The following is a 22796-nucleotide window of genomic DNA, read 5'->3' as shown; positions in this document are numbered from 1 at the left end:
AGCCCCGTCAGCCAGCCCCCAGCACCCGCAGAAAGGCACAGAGCAGAGCGCCTGGCACAGCCTCTCCATCGCTCACCACTCCGTACAAAGGGACGAGTGCAGGACAAGCGAGACACCGAAGGCCAGGTCACCCCGCGGAACTCAGGCCCTGCAGCCTGCCCCACGTTTCCCCCGCAGCAGAGCCATACACGCAGGCTTTGTAACATAAGGAACCATCGGACTACTGAAATTCTCACATATGGCTTCAGACAGAGCAGTGTGTTAGACACTCCACTTCAAAATATATTTCTTATCCATTCTCTTCTTTTTCTCAAGTATCGTTTCATTGATCGAGTGGAGCAGGCTCTATAAAACTTTGTCTGCATCCTGAGAACATGTTCTGTTACAATAACTTTAACACTGCTGACTATACAGTAGCACTGATACCATTCATGCACCATCTCATAATTGGAAGTGTTCGCTTGTATTGTTTCTATTTTAAATCTTTTTTAAAGGCTTCATCATCATTCCATGACCTCACTTCTTTATCTTGTCATTTCTGTGGCATTTGTTGAAACAAATAACAAGGCCTGCTTTCAGTGCCCAATTACAGGAACAATGTTATCCTGTAAACGCATAAGACAGCTTTTCATTAAACTTGCTCTCACCAATACATCGATACCAGTGATGCATTAAGATGTATTTTTAGTCTTGTTTCATATGGAAATGAATCTTCCCCAACCACTGTGGGATTCCTGCTTTCCCTCACTTGGCATCACCTCTGCTTGCCCCCGGTGAGTGGCAGGAGGAGAGGATTTTCACTGGCACGTAGCACAAAGCCGCTTGACACCTCCAGGTCTTAGCTTCTTACCCATAGACAAAATGTATACAACCATCAATAAAGACAGAGGAAATTAATGATTTCAAACACAATATTCTCACTAGATCACATTCTTCCTTGTCTCTGTAGTCACTGTTGGGCAGTGTACACTTTTAAAGGCGCTCAGTTATAGCATCTGTGAATAACAAGCAAGTTAAAAGCACACGTGGATACCACCTTCATGTTTCTTAAAGCCTGGAATGTTTGGTGAGCCAGGGAGCTGAGGTTTTGTTTGTTTGTTTGCTTGTTTGTCTTTGAGGGCTCAAGTAGGGAATGTAAGTGCAATGTCCTTCACAAAAATCTCCCATCGCTTGTTTAAATTTTGGGTAAAACATTCTTCTTCCTCATGACACTGATTTTGTTTGACTCAGGTAACTCTGAATAAGCTGTACTCATATCCCTTTCTTCTATGTTGTTGATTTTTAGAAAAAAACATGCAATTTTATAATTCAAATTAATTGCTCCCATAGACAACAGCTCAATTTCATCCACAAAGGGCACCACAACTTAACAATCCCACTTGCTCCCCTGTCTAAAGACTTGCATTTTTTCTTTACTTTTGGGGGTAGGCTGGGGTTTTATCATTATTAAAAGAAATGCACACTGCTATCTCCTTGATACCATGAAGAATTTAGTTGTTTTGGGAGGACAGAACGGCTGAGCCATTTGCATCTACCCAGGCAGGGGGAAGTGAGAGGCGTATGATAAAAACCTGTCAGCAGCAGCATCTGCAAAACGAAGAGGATGAGGAGCACCACTATGGTGCTTGCAGTTACCTAGTCACAGTGCTAACAGCTTTTCTCAGCTGCCTACTTAGAATACAGCCTCGTGACCTATAGGGCTGACAACAGCACTTCAAAACTATCCATTTATTTACACCCTGTTAATAATTCATCCCGAGACACATTGCCGATAAATACCAATACAATTTATCACTGATGCGACCTCCCCAAAAGTAATGCTACAACAATCCCATAAACCTGTGATTGAAGACTCCATACACAGCAGCATCCATGCAAGTATTAGAATTATCCTGCTATTTTACTCAGGCGTTAGAAAATCAACTACAGTGGAGAACCATTAATGCCTGCGCATGGGGCTTTCTGCACTAACAACCCAGACTCTTACGAGAATTTTAATGCTCTGTCCATGTGGCTCAGGTATTTTTCCTGTATAACCGTGTCCACTTTGGAATAGTATGAGCATGAATGAGTAACTGTACTTGCAAGCAGGGGATGCGTGAAAAGGCTGGTATTAAAAAGGTATTTTTTCACTGTACAGTATCCCTTATACAATGGCAATAGAATGAAACAGTACGGACAGGACACACAGTTAGTGCTGTGCCAGGATGCAGTACCCTTCAGATGCTGTTAACACACTGTCTGTAACAGAAGTCATTACTAAATGTCTTTCTACTTTACACAGAAATAACAGAGGTGTTTGAAGTGTGTTGACCCTCTTGGATTAAGTTTTCTAAAATACTACACCGCTCGTCAAATTATTTAATGGAGACAAACTTATCACTAACACCAGTATAATTTTTTTTTCCTGTTTTCATTGTGAAGTATGTGTAAGCTGTTTTGGTTTTGATCTCTAGCAAATGCAACCTCTGCAGAAGCAGAGATTTTCTTCACACTTTAACCAAGAAATACCTCCAAACTCCAGAAAACTGTCCTAACCATGCTGCAAGGTGCACCTGCAGCTTTCCTGAAAAGCCTCTGCGGAGCTCTGGCTTCCAGCTCTGTTTCAGCAGCACCGGTTCTGGCACAGCCCTGCTCCGCACAGTGCCCCAGGACAGGAGGCACAGCTCCCAGAGCTCACACATAGGATTTGAAAACATGCAGCTGGCAGGGAGAATTGTAAGCACTAAAAGCAGTTTTTCTAAAACACGTCATTCACCTCAACAAAACTGCGCCACTGCCTCAGAAAAGATGTTATTTTATTTCTTAGCCAGGGATGCTGCAAAGCTCTCCAGTGCAAATTGCCTCACACCAAGAATTACCAGGGGCAAACAAACAAGGTGTTCCCAAACGTTACATTGCTAATCCCGTTTCACGATTATTAACGCTCAGATCAAGATAGCAAATACAAATGTAACAGTGCCAACTTCTAGGAAACCTCTCATTGCTAAGGTAATTATTTTGTTATGCACACCGTGGAACTGGAAAAAAAAAAGAGCGTGAAGGAGTGGGTGCTGTCTGCTTCTTGGCATCAACAAGAAGCTTAAAAAATTCTCTACTCGTTGATGGAAAGAGATAGAGAAAATGAACAGTGTTGGTTCCAACAGAGCCAAAACATGACTTATTCTTACCCACCTGCCACCACCTAGCAGAAACAACTTCATATGTATTTGATGAAGAACAACAGTACGTCGCCCATCCTATCACCAGTCCTAGACACCAGACAGAAGTATGACCACTGAATTTGTTAAAAGAGTAGCCTACTTCATAAATTTCATTACAATGGAGCCCAGCAAAACCAAGCTCTCTGTTAAGGATACAATGGATACAACCCATCATGAAAGCAATGGACAACAGCTTGCAACAAGCCCTTGTTTCATCTGGCTTTGTTTTCCCCTACACTGTCCAAGCTCTCATCTAAGTCTTTTACCCAGTTAAAATGCTCACAACTTGGAATACAACTCTGTATCTTTGAAATATGTTTTGCTCAACAAAAACTTGCTTACTTTGCAAGTGCTCTTTATTAAGTATTAACTGTTCATGCCCTAGAGATTTCCAGTTCCCAACTTAAACTGGAAGTAGTAGTATAAAAACACTTGATACCAATACCATAATTATAACTTGTATTCAGAAAGGTAGCCTAACTTTTCTGCTCCCTTCTGATCTCAACCAAATGCTAGACAACTGCCAGATCCAAAAGGCAGAATCAGAGCATCCTAAGGCATGTGCTGGCTGGCATGCAGCCACGTAGCTGGATTCAGCTGCACTCATCCTTCAGGAGGAACCACCTAGACACGGTCTCGGAAAGGACTCAAATCATCCAGTTACTTTCAGTTCCCTTGTGGAGCAGCTCTTTCTCCTCTGCATTTGCAGCCACAGTGCTTCCACTCACAGTGCCCTCAGAACAATGCAACAGAGATAATTTCCAGAGCACCATTTGTTGGAAAAGGCAGAAAGCGCTTGCCTGTAACTACAAGGAAAAAGGAGAATCGGAAAAAAAACAGAAGACTGACAAAATAAATGGTATTTAAAAATACATAAATGAATGAAAAACAGGAAAAATGGAAACAGGATTCATTCTGATGGTGTATCCATTACGTTTAACTCCTAACAGTATTTACATCAGTGACAAAACTTTCAACTCCTGGAAGCCAACAATCAAAAATAAAAGATTAAGTATTCATAATCCCTAACCAGGCTAAAAACAATCACCATGCAAACTTAGTTAGAAGAAAATGACCAAATTCCAAATCTCAGGAAGCTTATAAGTTACCTGTGAGGATTCCTTACTTGTTTTACTAACAAATCCACAGTTGCTGAGTGATTTGACTTGGATTTTGGGTTGCTCAGTAACCCTGAAAAATCAGGCCAGGACTACTCAGTAGCCCCGCGTGTGTATTTGGGAACTTAACTTTAAATCCCCAAGTTTCAAAGCGCAGTCCATAGAATCACAGAATCATTAAGGTTGGAAAAGACCTCTAAGATCATCTGGTCCAACCCTACCACCAATGTCACCCACTAACCCATGTCCCTAAGCACCAGGCCCAACCTTTCCTCAAACACCCCCAGGGACGGTGACTCCACCACTTCCGGGGGTAATCCGTCCCAATGCCTGACTGCTCCTTCTGAGAGGAAATGTCTCCTCATTGCCAGCCTGAACCTCCCCTGGAGCAACTTGAGGCCATTCCCTCTAGTCCTATCACTGGTTACCTGTGAGAAGAGGCCGACCCCCAGCTCCCCACACCTTCCTTTCAGGGAGTTGCAGAGAGCAATGAGGTCTCCCCTGAGCCTCCTCTTCTCCAGACGAAACAACCCCAATTCTCTCTACTGCCCCTCACAGGACTTGTGTTTCAGGCCCTTCAGCAGCTTCGTAGCCCTTCTCTGGACACATTCCAGGGCCTCCATGTGCTTCGTGTAGTGAGGGGCCCAAAGCTGAACGCAACACTTGAGGTGCGGCCTCACCTACCTCTATCTATTACACCATCAAAAAAGATCACAATACGCAAAGCTCTCTGAGCCATGTGATTTATTTTTTGCCTCACAAAATGCTACCTTTCTTGATTATTCATTGCCTCTCTGATAACCACTTAAGAATGACCTTTAAATTTGCAGACCATATCCTGTGGGTATCTGCCCTGTAATAGCGAGTACGGTGTGAGCAGGAGCAGATGACAAAGAAACCCTGCCTGACTTGTGTCTGAATAGGACCTGAGGATTTCAATTCAGATCACCAAGCTCCCTCTGACACCTTCTCAGAGCAGTAAGATCTTTTAAACTGAAAGACAAACCCCAAGTAGAGATCTGGAGCAGCTGTGGACCCAGCACATGAGAAATTGAGAACTGGGGTTACCAATCAACTACCAAAGGGAAACCTTGGCAAGAGAAACATGGATGATCTGAAAGTGCAAAATTAGTTAGAAGCTCAGCTCTTGCACGATCTGAATAAGTTAGTTTCTGTTTTGTTTTAAACAGAATTATTACTGGATAGATTATATCTGATAACAGAATTAAAATATTATTACTTAAAGTTTAGGTAATATAAGCTGAATATAAACTAAGAGACTGTGAATGCTCCAGATCAGATCAAATTTGGACTTACGGGTATATTTTGAAATCAAAAAATGATGTATAACAATAAGAAAAAACAGCAATTTAAAACCATCCAAAGGAAAAAAAAAATAGTTTTTGCTTTTCTAAGGAAGATTTTACTTCACAGGTCTGAGAAAATGACTTTTCACAGAAACAAATACCGAAGTGTTAGAAATATAATCTAGGATAGGTAAGGATGGCTGTGTAGGCTTCTCTTTTCTCTCATGCTCAGTCCTACTAGGAGAAATAAATTAACTAGAGAATAAAAAGAGCATTGCTCCAGAAGCCTGTATTTGACAGTACCACAAGAAGAAACACCCTCCAAAACAAGGCATAAGGTTTCAGCCAAAACATTCTTGAAACCCCTAAAACTTACCCCTTTCCCAAACTTCCCACACTGGCTGGAGGGAATTAACACTTTGTAGCCTCCCGCACTCGAAAAAACCCTTGCATCACCGAAAAGCTTTGCTTGGTTCTGTTTTGTTGTGCTTGCTTCAAGGTTTCTGTACCATCTCCTGGGTGCATTCCAAGCCCTATCTGGAGTTCATCCCATGCCCCAGATGGGATCTCTGCGTGTGGCAGGCTGAGAGGGAAGGATGTCCTCCTCCAGCCTCACATTTTACATAAGCCCTAACAGCAAACCTACACACAATTCTTTGCTCACACCAATAAAATAATAATAATAAAAATAATAATAATAATAATAATAATAATAATAATAATAATAATAATAATAATAATAATAATAATAATAATTTCCATCAGAATTCCAGTGTCGCTTGGCCTGTTCTCTGATAGAGGAAAAGTTTTAAGAGTTTTTAAGGGAAGACAGTCATCGGAGCACAAAAACACATCTGGAACATAACACATGTAGCTTCTGCCTTGTGTGTATGAAATTCAATGTATGTGCTCGCACATGAGGCTGACATAAGCCTGCTCGTAGGCCTATGTGGCCTGACTAGGTCCTGGCTTCAGGAATTCATTTTGTGAGTTTGAGGTGGGTTTTAGGTTTGGTATCTTTAAAGCCAGAATTGCAGAACACAAGGTCAAAGAGACCTTAGCATAGGTTTGTGTCTATTCCTACATACCATTTTATGTCTTGTGAATGACCTTACTACTAATAAAATGAGTGTTAATCGAAGGCTGCCTGTTTTACAACCTATAACTACATGGTTGATGAGGATCCAAGTTACCAATCTTCCAAACCACTTGTAAAAGATTGTGGCAGTGAGCAAGACAGGATACAAATTTACTGGCACCAAATTCTAAATTCAGGCTCTAAATCTATCCAAATCAATGAAATTTTAAGAACAATTAAATACAAATGTAACACAATGTATGCAAATATTGCCCTAATTTTAAGGGAAAATGATTAATAAGAAAGCAGGCCCACTCAAATACAGCTAGGGATGCTGCTGCAAAGACCCAGAAAGAGCTGAGAAGACTGAACCGAGATGAAACATTTTCTCCAGCTGTAACAGCAAAAGATATGACCTGAACTTGATTTATATGCATGAGATTATTTTCCTGTGGACAATAAAGAAGGCACAAATAATAAAATGAGGTAAGACCAACAGTCTTCTGTTATGTGGAAAACTCTCACAGAAAAAAAAGCTCCTTGTAGCAGTGGTCAAGGAACCATGTTAAATATCTAACAAAAATTCTACACAACAGTAAACAATTAAATAAGATTGTTTTGTGAGGATCACAGTCTAAATCATAAATAGAAAACTGTGTTTTTGATTTCAAAATGTATATATATTTCCTAGAGGATTTGAGGTTTCAACACTATTTTTGAATGTTCAAGTATTCTGCCAAGTAAAATGGACAGTATCAGATGGCAATAATAAAAAATAAGACTTGATCTTGAATGAATGAATTTATTATAAAATACTTAAAGCCTTTTTGTTCATATGGCATTACTTCACTTAAAGAAAAGCTGTCAATATGCCTATTAAACTACAAAATAAGAGCAATGCAATACGGTTTTCAGAATAGATTGGGTTGGGAGGGCTCAACAAAGAAACTACAACAAAATTTAGCTAAACTCTTTGGAATTCAGACACAGTCATTCCAAAACAATATTCTGCAGTTATACTTTTTAAACTGTCATGTGTTTACCGCAACGAACTATATCTACATTTTATTTTATTTTTTTTACTAATCTTATAAAATATAGTTTAATACCCTTAAATTATTAGCATGTTTACATACATGGAAAATTAATATTGTTTTGCAATCCTGCTGGTCAATTTGCTTGTTCTGGAAATGGACTGAAAATATGAAGTGCAATGTAGCAAACCAGACTGAAACATTCGCTCCTTTTTTTTTTTTTCTTTTATGGTCTAGCATTTTAGCAGTTTTTCTTAACAGAGATGAAAAATGTGATTTTTTTTTTTGGACATAAGTTAACTTTATTTTCAGTTTAGCATACACACACACATGGATGCACACTTTTTTCTGTGAGACTTCTGTTCTCATTAGTAATGCTGCTGATGCATTCCCTCCTACTGCAATGGAGCCAATCATGAGTCATGTCATGCACTTGCCTAAAAATCACAAGTTTAAGGCTTTCCATATCACTGGTAGACTGAATGTAGAGAACTGAGCCAAGGCTCCTTAAAATTCAAGATTTCTCCAAAAGTCAATGGGAATTTTACTTGAAGAAAGGATGAAGTGTTGAACCAAATTACCTACAATTAATCATTGGAACAAGCTGCCACATGTAAAAGCTACAAAAAGGCATCTTGCTGAAAATATTGTAAAGTTCTGCTGACTTCTAGACCGAAATTTTTCTGTGCATGAATGTAAATACTGTTGAGAGGCATGTTTGAAATGCTTGTTAGTACCTATACCTTAATTTTTCAGTATTTTAAATGAGTAGTAACAAGAATGTTTCCCAAACACAAAGCTATAGTATAAACCAAATATCTGCCTGAAATTTCAAGGTCAACTGCACAAGTATATCTGTTATTATTTGAGAAACACTTCATACAGAAGAAAACTAAAAGTTCCCATCATCTTGCTGGCTTCTGCAAGCCTGCTTAAATTCTGTAAGAACACAAACCAGACAAGGCGCTAATGTTTATATGAGGCATCTAAGTGGGGAAAGGACCTGAACGTACATCAAACATCACATTTTATTCACAGAACACCACTACTGATGCTGGTTTTAAAAGAAAATGAGAACTTGTTATTAGGGACAAGCCATATTTAACTTATCTAATTGCAGAGTGAAAGGAGTGGGATGAAATAGCTCTCCTCTACAAAAAGCTGGTGAGAACATACAGTTACGGAGATACACTGACGGGCAGAGCAAACTAGATGCTGCTTCCAACTCCATAAATATATCAGCCCCAGTTTCACAGAATTCTGGTTTGAATTTTGGTTTTATTTCTGAATGGATGATGCGTTGTTTCTGAAAATAAATGACATGCTGCTAATTACTAGTTGAACAACACAGTCATACTCCATCCTTACTATGGCTCATCAAGGCACTTGCCTTGTTCACTGTGGGACTTTCTTAGTTTCCCTGTTAACTTCAGTCAACTCTATATTTTAAAACAAACAACAAAAAAGATGTTTAGAAAGGGCTAAGAAGCCCTTTTTGCTGTGGACTGCCAGTAACACTTGCTGAAAATGGCTCCTAGCTACTATGATTACTGGGGGAAAAAAGGAGAAGTTTACCCCCTATCACTTGATATCAGAACTACTGCTTTGATGGTGCTCTTCCAACAGATATTCTGCTTCAGCAGGCAGAAATGATGGGGACACTTGATCATCCTGACACTTCTATTCTCACAGCCATGTTCCACAGACACACAAAGATGCACAGCCACAGATGTCCATGTTTCACTCACAATTTTATTCATAAAAAACAGATGCAGTAAATTGTGCATTCTCTTCCTGACAGAAAAACTATGAAAAGGAGTATTCAAGGTTAGTATAAGAAAAGTATTAAAGATGCAACAATGCGACAGCAGGAATTATGAGCAGACCGTTCAGGCTGACCCTCAGCTCTGGCATCATGCCACCTGCACCAGCAGGTGCCAACAGTGGCTATGGAAAAGTGTCTTTTGTCAACGCATCCCCCAGTTTCATCACTCCGCAGGCTTTGCTTTCATGCCACTACCTCAATCTTCATTTATTCCACTGGAAGGGAGACAGCGAGCAACTGTGAGCCGCCCTCCTGCCCAGGGCACTCAGGCCTCGTGCAGGCCTCTCACTGCCCTGTGCCTCCTTTCTCCTGTCCCAGGCCCAAGCCCCCAAACCAAGTCCTGGGCCCAAGCCCTGGACCCAAACCCCAGGCCCAAACCCCCAGCCCCTCCACTCTGCCTTAGGGCCAAGCAGGTCCCCACCACTCCTCCAGCTGGAACACCACAGCCCAGGCTTGCACACAATATTCAAGACCCTGGCATGCCATGCTGATGGTAGTGATGCTTTCAAATAGTTTTCTTTATTTTAACTACTACTATCCCAGAGCTTTGGGGTTGGCTGCTGCTTGTTAAACTAATGTTTCCACACGATGACTTCTGGTAACCCAGAACCTCTTGCTGACAGGAGACGGACACAACTCATTTCATTACCAGCTGAAAAACGAGGGCTGCTTTACTTCAGGATCAGCATTTACATTTCTTTCTTGAATCTCAGCTGCCGTTTGAAATTCAAATCTTTCCCCAAATAAATTATCAGCAGGTGTTCCTCACCTACATCACATTTGAAATCTTCTTTTACCAATGAAAATTGTCTTGCTATAAATTTATTTTCGACCACAAACAAAATCAATACCATTATTACAAGAGCACTTTGCCATGACTTTTATTTTTAAAATACAGGCATCGCTAATGCAGTGAAATTCATAAAATAAAATGACCATCAAAGCACAATTGTATCAACGACCAACCATCACAAACACACTTCCCCCCCCCCCCAAACGAGCTTTCCAAGGCAGAAGAAAGGCAAACCAGAAGAAAGGAGCCACAAATTCACAGGGATAACATGGACGCAACTTCTAGCTACACGTAAGCAATAACCCTCATATGCTCTCATCAAAATCAAAGGAAACACATACCATAGCAATAGAAATTTCTATAGAATAGAATATTGATTCATCACCAGAACAGAGTTTCTTTAGTCAGTAACATTTACAAAAAAAAAAAAAAATCAGTGGCAAACATTATTCTAGCTCAACAGAAGAAGTTGGAGAACTTGGCACCCGGAGCTGAGGCTTATTGCCAAGACACCTGAAATCTGGTAAAAAAGGTACAACAGCAGCTCCTTTTAGGTACAATGGAATACATCCTAAGTAGATTTAAGGCTCAATAGTGTTCCCGTGAAGGACGAGATCTTTCTAATATTCTCATAAAGGCTTTTACATGAGTCAAGTGAAGAACATATCTAAGTAACAGCAAAATTGAATTTAAAATTCAAATTCAAATTTAAGATTGAATTAAAAAAAAAGGCAACACATGCCAGAGGTCAACGTAAAGCACAGCCAGCAAAGGAAAATAATTAATTGGATCCCAAGATACCAAATATCAGAAAATATGGTCTCCTAAAGTCCTGAGTTGAAAAATTAAAAATCTTAAAACTAATTTTATTATGATATTATGTAATTATATTTATTAGATTTCTTAGTGTTTTACGTCATCTTCATACGCCAATATGAAGTGTGGCCTGGAAAACATTTAAGTAGCCAGTATTATGGAGAAAGCAGTTTTGGATAAAGGTCTTTCACCAATAGCCAGTGTTGACTGTTTTGGCTTTGGTTGTTTTAGCATATGCTTGGTGCTCATCTGACTCTAGCCACAAAGTGGTCCCCAAAGCCCTTGAAATGAAGAAAAAGCTGCCACTGGAACCTTGCCATTATATGACTGTTTACAAGCCTTAAGGACGTATAGTTGCACAATAATCATTACAAAAACTGGAGTGTCCACAATCCACCTGGTTATACTGAAACTCTCTGATGAAGATCCTGTTTACCTTGTGAGGGCACAGGTTAAAAAGAGATCCATCAGTTCCTGACCCAGTAATTCATTACTCTCAGCATACGAAGCTCTCTTTTTCCCCTTTTTTCAATAAAACTTTCTACTAATTTCCTTACTATTCTAAACCCTGCAAAAACCTTGTAGAAGCCCTTTAAGGCACTGCTGCCTTCAGCTGTCTCCCACAGCCCTTTTCTGGCTGCTGAACCCCACTCAGCGTGGGTACGAGAGCACACAAGGGCTTGGCGGCCACACCAGCGCACTGGATGTCATAGCCCTGCCCCTGAAACGTGGCTCTGCTCGGAGCTGCCAGCCTGACCTGGGAGCGCCAAGGTAAAAGGAGGCGAGGCACAGGCGTGTTTCGTTCTGCTGCCTCTGCTGCTGCAACTGGAACCATTTAAACCACGGCCGGTTTAGTCAGTGAGCATGAATCAGAGGTTTAAATGGCACGTGGTACTGAAGGGGATCTACAGGAATCTCAGCAGGAAAGACGAGAGAATGCATCTTCCAAAATGACACAAACGCCTTGTATTTGACAGCTGGCGTTTAAGCGCAGATGTGAGCACAGACGTACAGTAACACAACGGTATTAATACAAAGTACTCAGCCAGAGGTCACCCGCTGCCGCGCCCCAGAGCCACGGAGAGGCTCATCCAGCAGCTCTCCTGCCTCAGTCTGCACATCCCGGCCTTGTGCCCCCCACAACAGCACAGCTCACGAGAACCTGTGCGCTGCCATCACTCCGGGAGCCTCAACAGCCTGTGGGTTCAGCAGGCGTCTTTCATAGGTCAGAACGAGTCTGCCTGATCGCTGGAAATACCACTTGTCCATTTGCAATTATAAATTCAAATGTCACGCAAGAACAGCTTTTAAATAATACATGCACAAGCATAAATATCACTTGAGAGACACATTCAAGGACCAGAAACTTTCACTGCATACAGACATCTGAAGACTTCCCTAACTGAAGTGTATGAAATTCAAAGCACTTGTATGTTTTGCTAGGAACACATTGCACTTTCTCCCAGGGAGCACTCGATCATGCTTCCCCAAGGCACTATCCAATTTTTCACAAAAATATTTCATAAAACAGACCTCTTCCATGATGAAAAGAATTTGTGCTTATTCAAATAATTTACAAAAGAAGAGAAACAAGCCAACAGGCATATGCATTTCAGTTAAAGAAAACAAAGACCGAAAAAGCAGTATCACCAAGATGCAGAAACACCCTCACGTGATTAATGCTGACATCTCTGAGCTTCCTCTTCACAAAAAACTTTGTGTTTTGTCACTTTTTCTGATATTGCTGATTGTAAAATTTAGATTACAAGCTTTGAGGCCTGAGTGAATATCATACGCAAAACGTACAACTTTTTTGCCTGGTAATGACTGCATTTATAGAAGCTGCATTTCGATCAGAATCGCCTTCGCTTTGCTCAAATCGAGTCACAGGGTGATTAACAGTAAAATGAAAAGCCTGTAGCACTTCCATCACCTTCTTCTCAAGAGGGTTATGTTTGGCAGGAGTCAGCATAAGACTGTGATAAAATCCCAAAATCTCCAGGCATTTTTACTGCCTGAAATTGCTTTTCCCAGCCTCCTGTCAGCACAGCTGACAGCACTAAGGTTTCCTTATATTCGACCTATCCTTCACAGTACTTTCACAGTACTTTTTACACAGTACAGACAAAGGAAAAGTCCACAGAAATCATATATGTTAAAGGGAGATTAGATTTTGTTGATGTTTTCTTGAGGTTGTGCTGGGGAACAGAGCCATTAACAGCTTCTCCTCCACTCACGTACTGTTCCTTTAGCACTTAAAGCTTGTTGAGCTCACATCATATTTTCTGGAAGGATTTTCCTAACATCAGATGGAGAAAGGAGTCATGCCATTTAAGCTTGACTAGAAAAATCTGTGAGTAGGAAGCTACCTTAAATATCCTTCTGAATCGCTTTCATCCCACTGATCTACAATAATGACATAGTCCATTGTTAACAATTAAAAACACTTAATGACTGCAGAGATCTACATATGAATTCAGTATCAACTAAAAAAAAAAATAAACACGTATAGGATAAATGGGAAAAAAACAGATTTTACTTTAACTTGGTATTTGGTTTAGCAAAAATCGTGCAGTCTTTGGAAAATGCCGTCTTTAAGCAATATTCCAGACAATCTGCAAGCGACAAGAAAATGCTACCTCCAGGATGCTTCCTTTTCTGGAAAGGCCTAAAAATTAATCATCACCTAGATAACAAAGCGATGCCAGGTTTCGCCAGTCAAGTGACACACAAAATATTTTACCTAATTCAGTGAATTTGTTGAACGATGTAGACCCTGCACTTAAAACAGCCCAAAGAGAAAGGGCAAGGGTACAGGGGGCAGTAAGTCAAAGGCTTAAACCGATCCTTCTGGTGACAGTGACAGCAGAACTGAAAGCCCTGCAGAAGAGGCGATCCTAGAGGCTAGCTGAGGAGGCTGCTGCCACCTCCGCTGACTGGCCTCCCCCGGCACCCATGGCCTGATGAACCTCTGGCACGTCCCCTTGGCAGGGCCAGCTCCAGGACTGAGCCAGACCTTTGGTTAAGGTGCGTTCGCAGCAGCTCGGACGTTAGCGTACAGAGCCTCAACACTCCAGCAGCAGCACAAAACAATCCATATGGTTATTTGCTGGGCTACCGCCGCCATACGGAAAGATGAAACAGTTCCATGCTGAAAACCAGCTTTGGGAGAGCAGAAACCCTGATGCATTTCCCAGCAACTTGATACCCCGTTGCAGCAACTATCTGTTGTTTATATTTCAGCTCCATTTGTCATGCACAGGATAAGAAGCTAATGAAATTGCAAATTGTTATATCGACCCACTTTTTCTCAATAGCCAATTTCTAATACTGACTAGTAAGTTACTTTACTAAAAAAAAAAAAAAGACATTTTTATTAATTTTGGAGAGGATAAAAACTGAGCATCACTACAGATATTCAGTTGCCAAACACTAATAACATGAAAATATTTGTAAAAATGAAATAAATGCTATTTTCAAAAGTCTTCGTAAAATGTACCTGGGAAAGGTGGCTCAGTAAAGCAGAACACAACTTTTCAACAAAGGATGCACAAAGATTTTGCATAAAAATAAGCCTAGTATGAGACCTCATGCTTTACCAAGTACAATCACAGGATGGGTTTGTAAGTGGAAAAAAAAATCTTCCTATAAGAAAAACAGTAATTAAACATTTAAAAGACAGCCTTGTGCTTTTCATTACTACAGTTGTTTTTCCCTTTAAAGACTATTTTGAAGAGGAATTCACTCAGCTATTCCAGAAAAGAAGGAAGCAAATAGTAGTTGGAGAAGAAAATAATACTTTTCTGGTAGCATTTTTTCTGCCATTACAGGATTTATTTTTTTTTTTTCCTTTTCCTTAGGCTGGAGACATGAGTTTCTAAACACAGTAACACAGTTGACCTTTACCTTGCCTCCTACAAGCAGAAGTATTCCAGAGAAACCTAACGGCACAAAAGAAATCCACGCATGTTTGTTTTGCTTACCTATTAGATGTCTCTCTTCACTTTAACCTTTTTATTTACTATTTTACATATAAGTAGCTGTTAGCTCCCCCCCCCCCCTTTTTTTTTTAAGGAACCTAAAGCTTTAGCAATTACCTTATTACCTATAATATCAGTAATGGTGCGATCAGATCTATTTATTTGGTTAGCATTATGTGATCTTATTACTTGCAACTTTATACCTCATGAAGAACTTTAGGCACATGAAACTGGGATAACATACTCTTAAAACATTTTTGTGTACGAGATGCCAGCTTTAGAAGTCCCATTCCTTAATCAGATTTTCATACAACATCATGGAACTTTATACAGATTGAAAATTAAAAGTGACAGATTGAGTGACTGAAATTTCTGTTGGACTTTTTTTTTTATCCATCGAAACGTCTGCCTTTATCATTTTTGGAAGAGAAGTCAGCACCAGCTGGAATCCTCAGATAGCATTAGTAAAACAATAACAAACCTCCCTTAAAAAAAAAAATAAATACATTATGAGTTTAGAAAGCACTTTTGAAAAATGAAACACTAAACTTAAAAATTCGTATGACTAACCACTGGGTCAAATCCCATCACCTTGAAAGCAGCAATAGGAAATGCGGTATTTAACTCTGTTGAAGATGTTTAATTTGACACTTTCCAGGAAAGTAGGAGACTCAGGTTTACAGACAACAGAATGAATTCTGATTTTAGAGAAAGTGAAATAGTGAAATTCAGGCTCCCAACAAGCAAATTAGTGCTCTTCCACCAATGTTATGTTGATGGTTAAGGAAGAAAAAAAAAAAAAAAAAAAAAAAAAAAAAAAAAGGTGAGGAGTATAGAAAACTAGGATTTGTGTGCAGGGCAGTGGACTTCGCAGTGGACTTCTGCTATATCTTCTCCCTTCAAAGCCTGCCTAAGGAAAAGAGAAATCTTCACTCCCTCCTGATAACTCAACAAGCTCAGCACGATGGTTGAGAGGGATGTATTGCTAACTCTGCCCTGTGGGGCAAGGGGCCAGCAGCTGGTGAGTAACCTTGTGCTGCAGCCTCTGCAGAGAGGGAGCCTCCCGGCCTGGCCTCCCGCTTGCAGGCAGTAAAGCTCCGAGTTGATGTGTGTCAACTCTGTTGAGGTTTTACAAGCAGGGTTCAACTAAGGCACTACCGATATGAATGAGTTAGCTTGTGTATTTCTACATGTTTGTAGTTACAGTACCATGCTAAATAGATATTCTACTGCCTTCAAGACGTGTTTCTTGTTTTTAATAAAAGGTTTGTCCAACTTCAAGGATTTTCTAAAGCCTTTCTTGAATTTCTGGAGGTCACACAGAAACCCGTTACCAGGACTGCCAACAAAACCAGAAGCAGGAAGCGCCCAGCTCTGGAGCACAGCTGTAGAACTACGTTATCAGTATGGCACCAGCCGCGTGAGCTGGGAGAGATGAGATATTTCACTGTTCCTTGACTAAGTCTTGCACACTGAGAACCTAACTAAGCAGGAAACAATACAGATAATCACAGAACTAAACAAATCCAAGTCTTGTTTGAGAGAAGAAACAGGCTTACACAACCTTCTGGAGCAGCCCAAAATAATCTTTGGAAATAAACAGCAACTTTTCAAAAGAAGGCGACAGGCCCGTTCCCATAGACGTGGAGGAATACGAGGTCCACAGAAGGAGAGCTACTCATTTTTCCATAATAGGTCAGGGCTAATTGTCAGCAACAGCTCAGCTTAGCCAGAGGAATGTTTCAAGATATATTTCAATCTGCTTTAAAGGTTGTGCAATGTTAGGAACCAGCATACAAATACTTAAGACAGAAAGCAAACAGCTTTGAGTTTGGGATTTTAAATAGTCAACTTGTAAGTCCTTCATGAGTTCCTTTGTAAGGTGATCGGAGCCCAGAGGAACTTTCACAGAGAACAGAGTGTAACAGCAGGGAACTAAAGCCAAGGCTGGGTTTGATATACATAATACTACTTTATTCCATTGTTTCAACTTTCTTACACGTTTAAAAATGTACAGGGGTTCAGAACCACCTCAACAAAACAGAGTACATAATTAAGGGAGATCTAGAGTCAAACCACAGGTGTGCAAACGTGGCTAGCTTCTGGTACAAAAAGTAATAGGCACGGTCTTTACATATGCATTTTGGTGAAAGAAGGAATAATAGTGCAGTGTTAAAAGGCACCAATAATCAATAATTGGGCCTTCTTTAAAAGCCAATAACCATCTAAGAAAATTACATTTGGTTCAAAATAATAATTTAAATATTTTATTGATTGGCATGCATCTGAACCCCTGGCAGTTTATTACACAAACCTAACGTGCGCCCTTGCAAAATAAAAAAGTTTCAATCAGTGGACCTGAAAGTCGGTTCACTACAAAAGGAAATACTGAAGCTCTTTGCCTGTATTTAATACTAGACTGTCTTGTTCACCTTCTCCAAAAGCACTCGTCCAACAAACATCGATTCAACAACTGCACAGAAGTAGTTCTCTTAAAATGAGTATTTTTTTTTTAATCCTGTAGCATTGACCTATTCCATGTGCTATGAAAACATTAGGCACAGACCACAATTTACATTTTCTCTAAAAAAATTTTTGATAAAAAAGAATACAGTATGTGCAAGCTAGGTTCACACAAAGGATTGACAGCTACAACAGTAAGCTATTCAGACTTCCCAAATAAAAGGTTCTGTTATTTATTTTTAATTTTCTAAGCAGAATAGCACACTGCTGTGTGTGATTATCATATTTGCATTAGGATTATCTGTGTAGCCAATAAAGAAAAAGCTTTAGTACACCCTAAAGGACACTACATCAATACTGTGTGCTAATTTAACAGGACTGAGAGAATGAAAGACTGAAAAAGTCATTGTACACGGGCAGCTGCAGATACTCAGCTGGCCAGGAAAGGGTATTGCTTTCTCCAGGAAGAGTGATTTGAAACTCATTTTACCTTGTAGGTGTCCTCAAACTGAAGCACTGCAACTTGATGGAATTTAGAGATGCACAGAATGGAGGGAAAATAGTTAAATAGTTAAATAAATAAATAAATAAATAAATAACAGGGGAAATGAGGGCAAGGGTCTGTGAAAGTTGTACCAGAATGTGCCATTTTATCCAAAAGCATCATGCCCGGTGTAGGTTTTATGCGTTGCGGACTGTTTGTAAAACTGAAAATTGTACAAGATCTGAGCAGAGACAGAGCTGGTTATTAATCTGCAACATCTACTGTAAGTCCTCAGGAATATAATTTACAGATAGCCACTTACTGTGTAGTTGATTGTTGCCTCTTAAATATATTTAAATTCAGAAGGCTACAGTATATTCTGACACAAAGATAGTAAGACAATTTTTCTACAAGGGCAAAAATGTAAGGTAGTAACTAACTTATTTATTTTATGAGGAACCTCCTTTGATGTGGTAGGTATAACATGCCCTTTGGAAGATTTTAGTTCTGACTTTCTTCATCACCTCTGTTGAACGGCTCTCCTCACAATTGCACAAGAGCTATATGCAAAGTTCAGTGACCCCTCTTAGAGCAGCTTTTCTCTTTTCCAAAAGCACTTTTAAACTCAGCTCTAACAGCATAGCACACTAATCACGTAAACATTCCTCTTCTGGTAAGTTCCCAGATACAGCAAATACTATCAAAACTCCGTGTTTGACGACACACACCAGTTCTCTTTAAATGGAGCAGGAATTAGCCCGTTTCCTTGGTTTAGGGTCCCGTACATCCCTGTCTTTTAAACACATACAAGATGAACATATTGTCTCTGACAGTCTCCGCAGTCCCAGCCTGAAGACACTGTTGGAGAGGCTATAGATCACACAGTTGCAGAAACTATTGCTTATAGCAAGCCACGTTGTTAAGAAGGAAAGTGCTGGGTTTTCCAACACCCTAGAGCTCTCCAGCAGAAAGTATATGATATAAGGGAGCCACAGCATGTAGAACACGCTGGTTATCCGAAACAACACCATGGCATAGCGGCGGTCAGGGCTGTGCCCAGTCTCCCCAGCAGCATCCACTTCGTGGCTAGGAAATCGAGCTCTCCGATCATTGATCTCTTTGGTGTGCTGCCGGCAGATTTTAAAGATGTGGAAATATGTGAAACAAATGACAAAGGCAGCGGGAGCGTACAGTAAGCACACAATAAAGCCAGTAAAATAGGCATTAGTTAGCCAGGAGGTAGCACACCATTCAAAAATATCTCCATGGTAACCAGGTTTTCCCCAACCAAAAAAGGAAGGCAAGAAGATCAGACAAGAGTATATCCAGATCAAAATGATGCAGATTCTCAAGCGACAAGGTGTGACCAGTTGGTTATAGGAGAGAGGCTTTGTTATAGCGAGATAGCGATCCACACTGATGCAAGCAAGACACGCCATAGACACGCTTTTTAGCACAGAGATGATATATCCGAAAACTTGACAGGTCAAGGACTCGTGGACACCTGTTGAATAGTGAAGCAGTGACAAGGTAGGAACCAAGCAGCTAACTCCAACAAGAAGATCAGCGTAGGCCATGGTCTGGATAAAATAGCTGGTGGTATAATGGTGCAGAAGTGGAGCACAGTGGAAAACAAATATCACAGTTAAGTTACCCGCAATAATTAAAAAAGTTAGCAAGATAATAACAACCGTCTCAAGGATACAGATGTCAACTGCATTGTAGTGACCAAATCCAAGAGGGCAGGAGAGGTGCTCAGATATGTTCATAACACTACTGCTCAGATTCAGAGTCCTCCATTCAATCCATCGGGACTGGTTCATGTTTTGTGATTAGGGAACACTGCGCTCTGAGTGTTAGCGAGCAGATGACATGCTTAACAGCAGCTAAGCTCTGCTTCAGCGTCTCACGATCTCTCTGTAGACACTGCCAGTGCTTACATTTGAGAGGGTTCTACAGTTCCAGAGCTGTTGATGCCTCCTCAGCATCAGTGCATCACCTCTGGCACACCTTAGCTTTAAGGAAAGAAAGTAAGAAAGAAAAAAAGAGAGAAAGAAAAGAAAGGAAAGAAGGAAAGGAAAACAAACAAACAAAAAAAAAAAGCAAAGAAAAAAAAGCCAGAAAGAGAAAGGCCACTGATCAGCTCCTCCAGTGCTCTTGAGCAATCTTTACAAACACAAGGCACTTCTAAAACAAACAGGTATCGTGAAATACGGAAATAAAAACTGAAGAGCCACCTTCATTTCCCAGGGTATGACAGGGAAATCTCTGTTTATTTTCCTGAGAAAGTCATTTACTTTGGAATACAGGGGGGTGAGGGGAAGGAAAGGAAGGAGGAATCTTGGTACAGCTCAGGTTTCCTGGTCCAGCGGTTGCTGGAGGCAATCTTTTTAATGTCTCAATTTAAATCACAGAGTGACTTGAGAGTAAATGAAAAAGTTCATCATCTAATGCTGTCTGTTCTGGCTCTGTTCAGGAGATGGTACTCTGTCTCCATGCTACTCATTAGAAAGGTAAAGGAAAACACTTTTGTCAAGGTTAATTCCAATAGACTCACCACTGTTTGGGTATGAATAACGAATTTTATTTGGAGGGAGACAGGTGAGGGACAAGGCAGATGTGTCCTCTGACTCCCAAGAAAGAAAACATACAGCTCACATACAATGAGGAAGATTGTGTCTACTCATTTAAAAATCCAAAGGGTTTAAGAATAGAATTTGGAGACTTGTGTCAATATTCATAATTCCTTTAAACAGTTATAGTCCATTACAATTATTAATGCCAGGAGCATAATTCAAGGTCCCCACAGACAAAATAAATCCTCTTGAATTTAATTTCAGCAATGGCAATTTAAAATAATCATCTTTAGAAACTCTGCTGTATCTGCTAGAGTGGGTCGGCACACAGGAGTTTATAGCTATATCCATGATATTGCTCACCTCTGTAGCAACACCTGAATCATTTCACAAACCCCCACACTACACGAACAGAAACTTCCATCTGCATTCTGCTGTGAGGCTAATGAAATGCTGATTTGACTAGAAAAGCTGCCATTGTTTACTACTCCATTATTCTGTTATTCTGCTGCTTCTTCTAGGTAGTTTTAGGATTGCTAGATTTATTAGATGACCGGCATAATAACAATTGTGTAAACAAAATTGTTCTTCTAATTGCAGGACATTACCTTGCTCATTTTATTCGCAGTTGTGGAGAAAGCAAACATTACAAGAAAGCATCTTCTGCGTTCAGTTTAAAGTAAATGCTTGATTAGTTCAGGAATCATTAGGCAGGTAATTAATAGCATACAATCTTGCTTTTTGAAAGGCCCCTAGCAGGTTAAAACCATCTTTAATCCTGGAGTTCCTGAGACCAGAAGACTGGCGGTGAGAATTAATGAATCCACATAAAATGATTTCCAAGGTCATTGAGATATTCCGCTGGCGTTCGCTTCAAGTCTCTGCAAAAGTACCGGAACCTCTCTGGAGCTTTCGGCAGTCCTTGCCGGGTCTTCGAGAGGAATTTCAGCTACCAGAAAAGAAAAATCGTCTTCGATTCCCTTGCAGCAGCTCGACGGCAAGCTCGCTTTCCCGGAGTTCGCCTCCCGCCGCGCACCGCCACGCCGCGCACCAAGTCCTTCGGCTTTTATCGGCTTTTATCACATCCCCCAACGGTTCCGGTCCTTCAGCCCTCCGGCTGCCGGCACGTCCCAGCCCGCCGCTCCCCGGCCCCGTGTGCGGGCAGCAGGACGAGCCCCCCCCGAGCGCATCCTCCTCGCCCTGCGCCGGGCGGCTGGGCAGGGCGCTGCGCTCCCCGCCGGGCGGCCGGGGCCGCTGCCGCCGCTCCCCTCCGGCCCCCCCCGGGCACCCGAGCTCCTGCTCCTGCTCCTCCTCCTCCTCCTCCACCACCTCCTCCTCCTCCTCCCAGCCGAGGAGCCGATGGCCGCGGCTGGGCGCCCCCCGCAGCGCGGCGGGGGAACGGCGGCGGGGTGCGGGACGCGGCCCTGGGGCTCCCGGCAGGGCGCCCCGAAAGCGGGCGGAGCTGTGGGGAAGGGGTCGCAGTAACGCCCCGCGGCAAGTGCAGAGCCCGCCGTCGAAGGACTGAAGAGAAGACAAAAAGCGCTCCGGTACCTCAAAATGGTGAACGGCTAGGACAAATTTGCGGACTACATTTACAGTCTACATGTAGGGCTCTAAGCAAGACCTATCGGGAGCAGAGGTGGAGCAGGGAGCAGTTCTCCTTCCTCCGGTGCAGCAGCAGAACAAAGCACCACACACACCGAGGGCACAGGCAGGGCTTCTCCCTCCCCTCCTCAGGCCAGGCTGGGGTTAGCACTAGAGAAACAAAGGGCCTGTTAGAAAGAGACCCACGGGCAAGGCAGATGAGCAACGGCAAAGCCTAAAACTAAGCAGACCGCAGACATGACAATCCCAGTCCCTTGTGCTGGATATGGATTTGAGCAGTGCTAACTCCTGAGACTCCCCCGTTACAGCCACCACTGCAACCAAATCACCTTCGTGGGGTCACCCCCGGGTGATGGACAACCCCGCAGCACCTGGTAGTGCACGCACAGGCCCGAGCTCTGACAACAAGCCCTCACATCACCCAAATACTGCAGGTCTTGTACAAGAAGGCCGAGAGCTGCTCAGCAGGTAAGAGGGAACAGAAAAATCAATGGCAACCTCTGCTGGTTGGTTT

At 41.5% G+C, this 22796-nt stretch overlaps 2 protein-coding genes across 9 annotated transcripts in view; both read right to left on the bottom strand.

Annotated features, from left to right (window-relative positions):
* The window catches only part of RABGAP1L (RAB GTPase activating protein 1 like), a gene marked incomplete at its 5' end in the record, with an annotated part of 248705 nt that overhangs the window by 135256 nt on the left and 90653 nt on the right, over nucleotides 1-22796 (bottom strand). The gene's annotated exons all lie outside the window — the stretch shown is intronic.
* Nucleotides 18839-19924, bottom strand: GPR52 (G protein-coupled receptor 52; the record flags this gene model as incomplete). Its single annotated transcript, XM_084290676.1, has 1 exon — nucleotides 18839-19924. The coding sequence occupies one exon, from the start codon at nucleotides 19922-19924 to the stop codon at nucleotides 18839-18841; it is 1086 nt and encodes a 361-aa protein (XP_084146802.1).

The sequence above is a fragment of the Netta rufina genome, assembly GCF_964035555.1.
Source record: "Netta rufina genome assembly, chromosome: 8".
NCBI lineage: Eukaryota > Metazoa > Chordata > Aves > Anseriformes > Anatidae > Netta > Netta rufina.
This window is presented reverse-complemented; position numbering and strand designations above follow the sequence as displayed.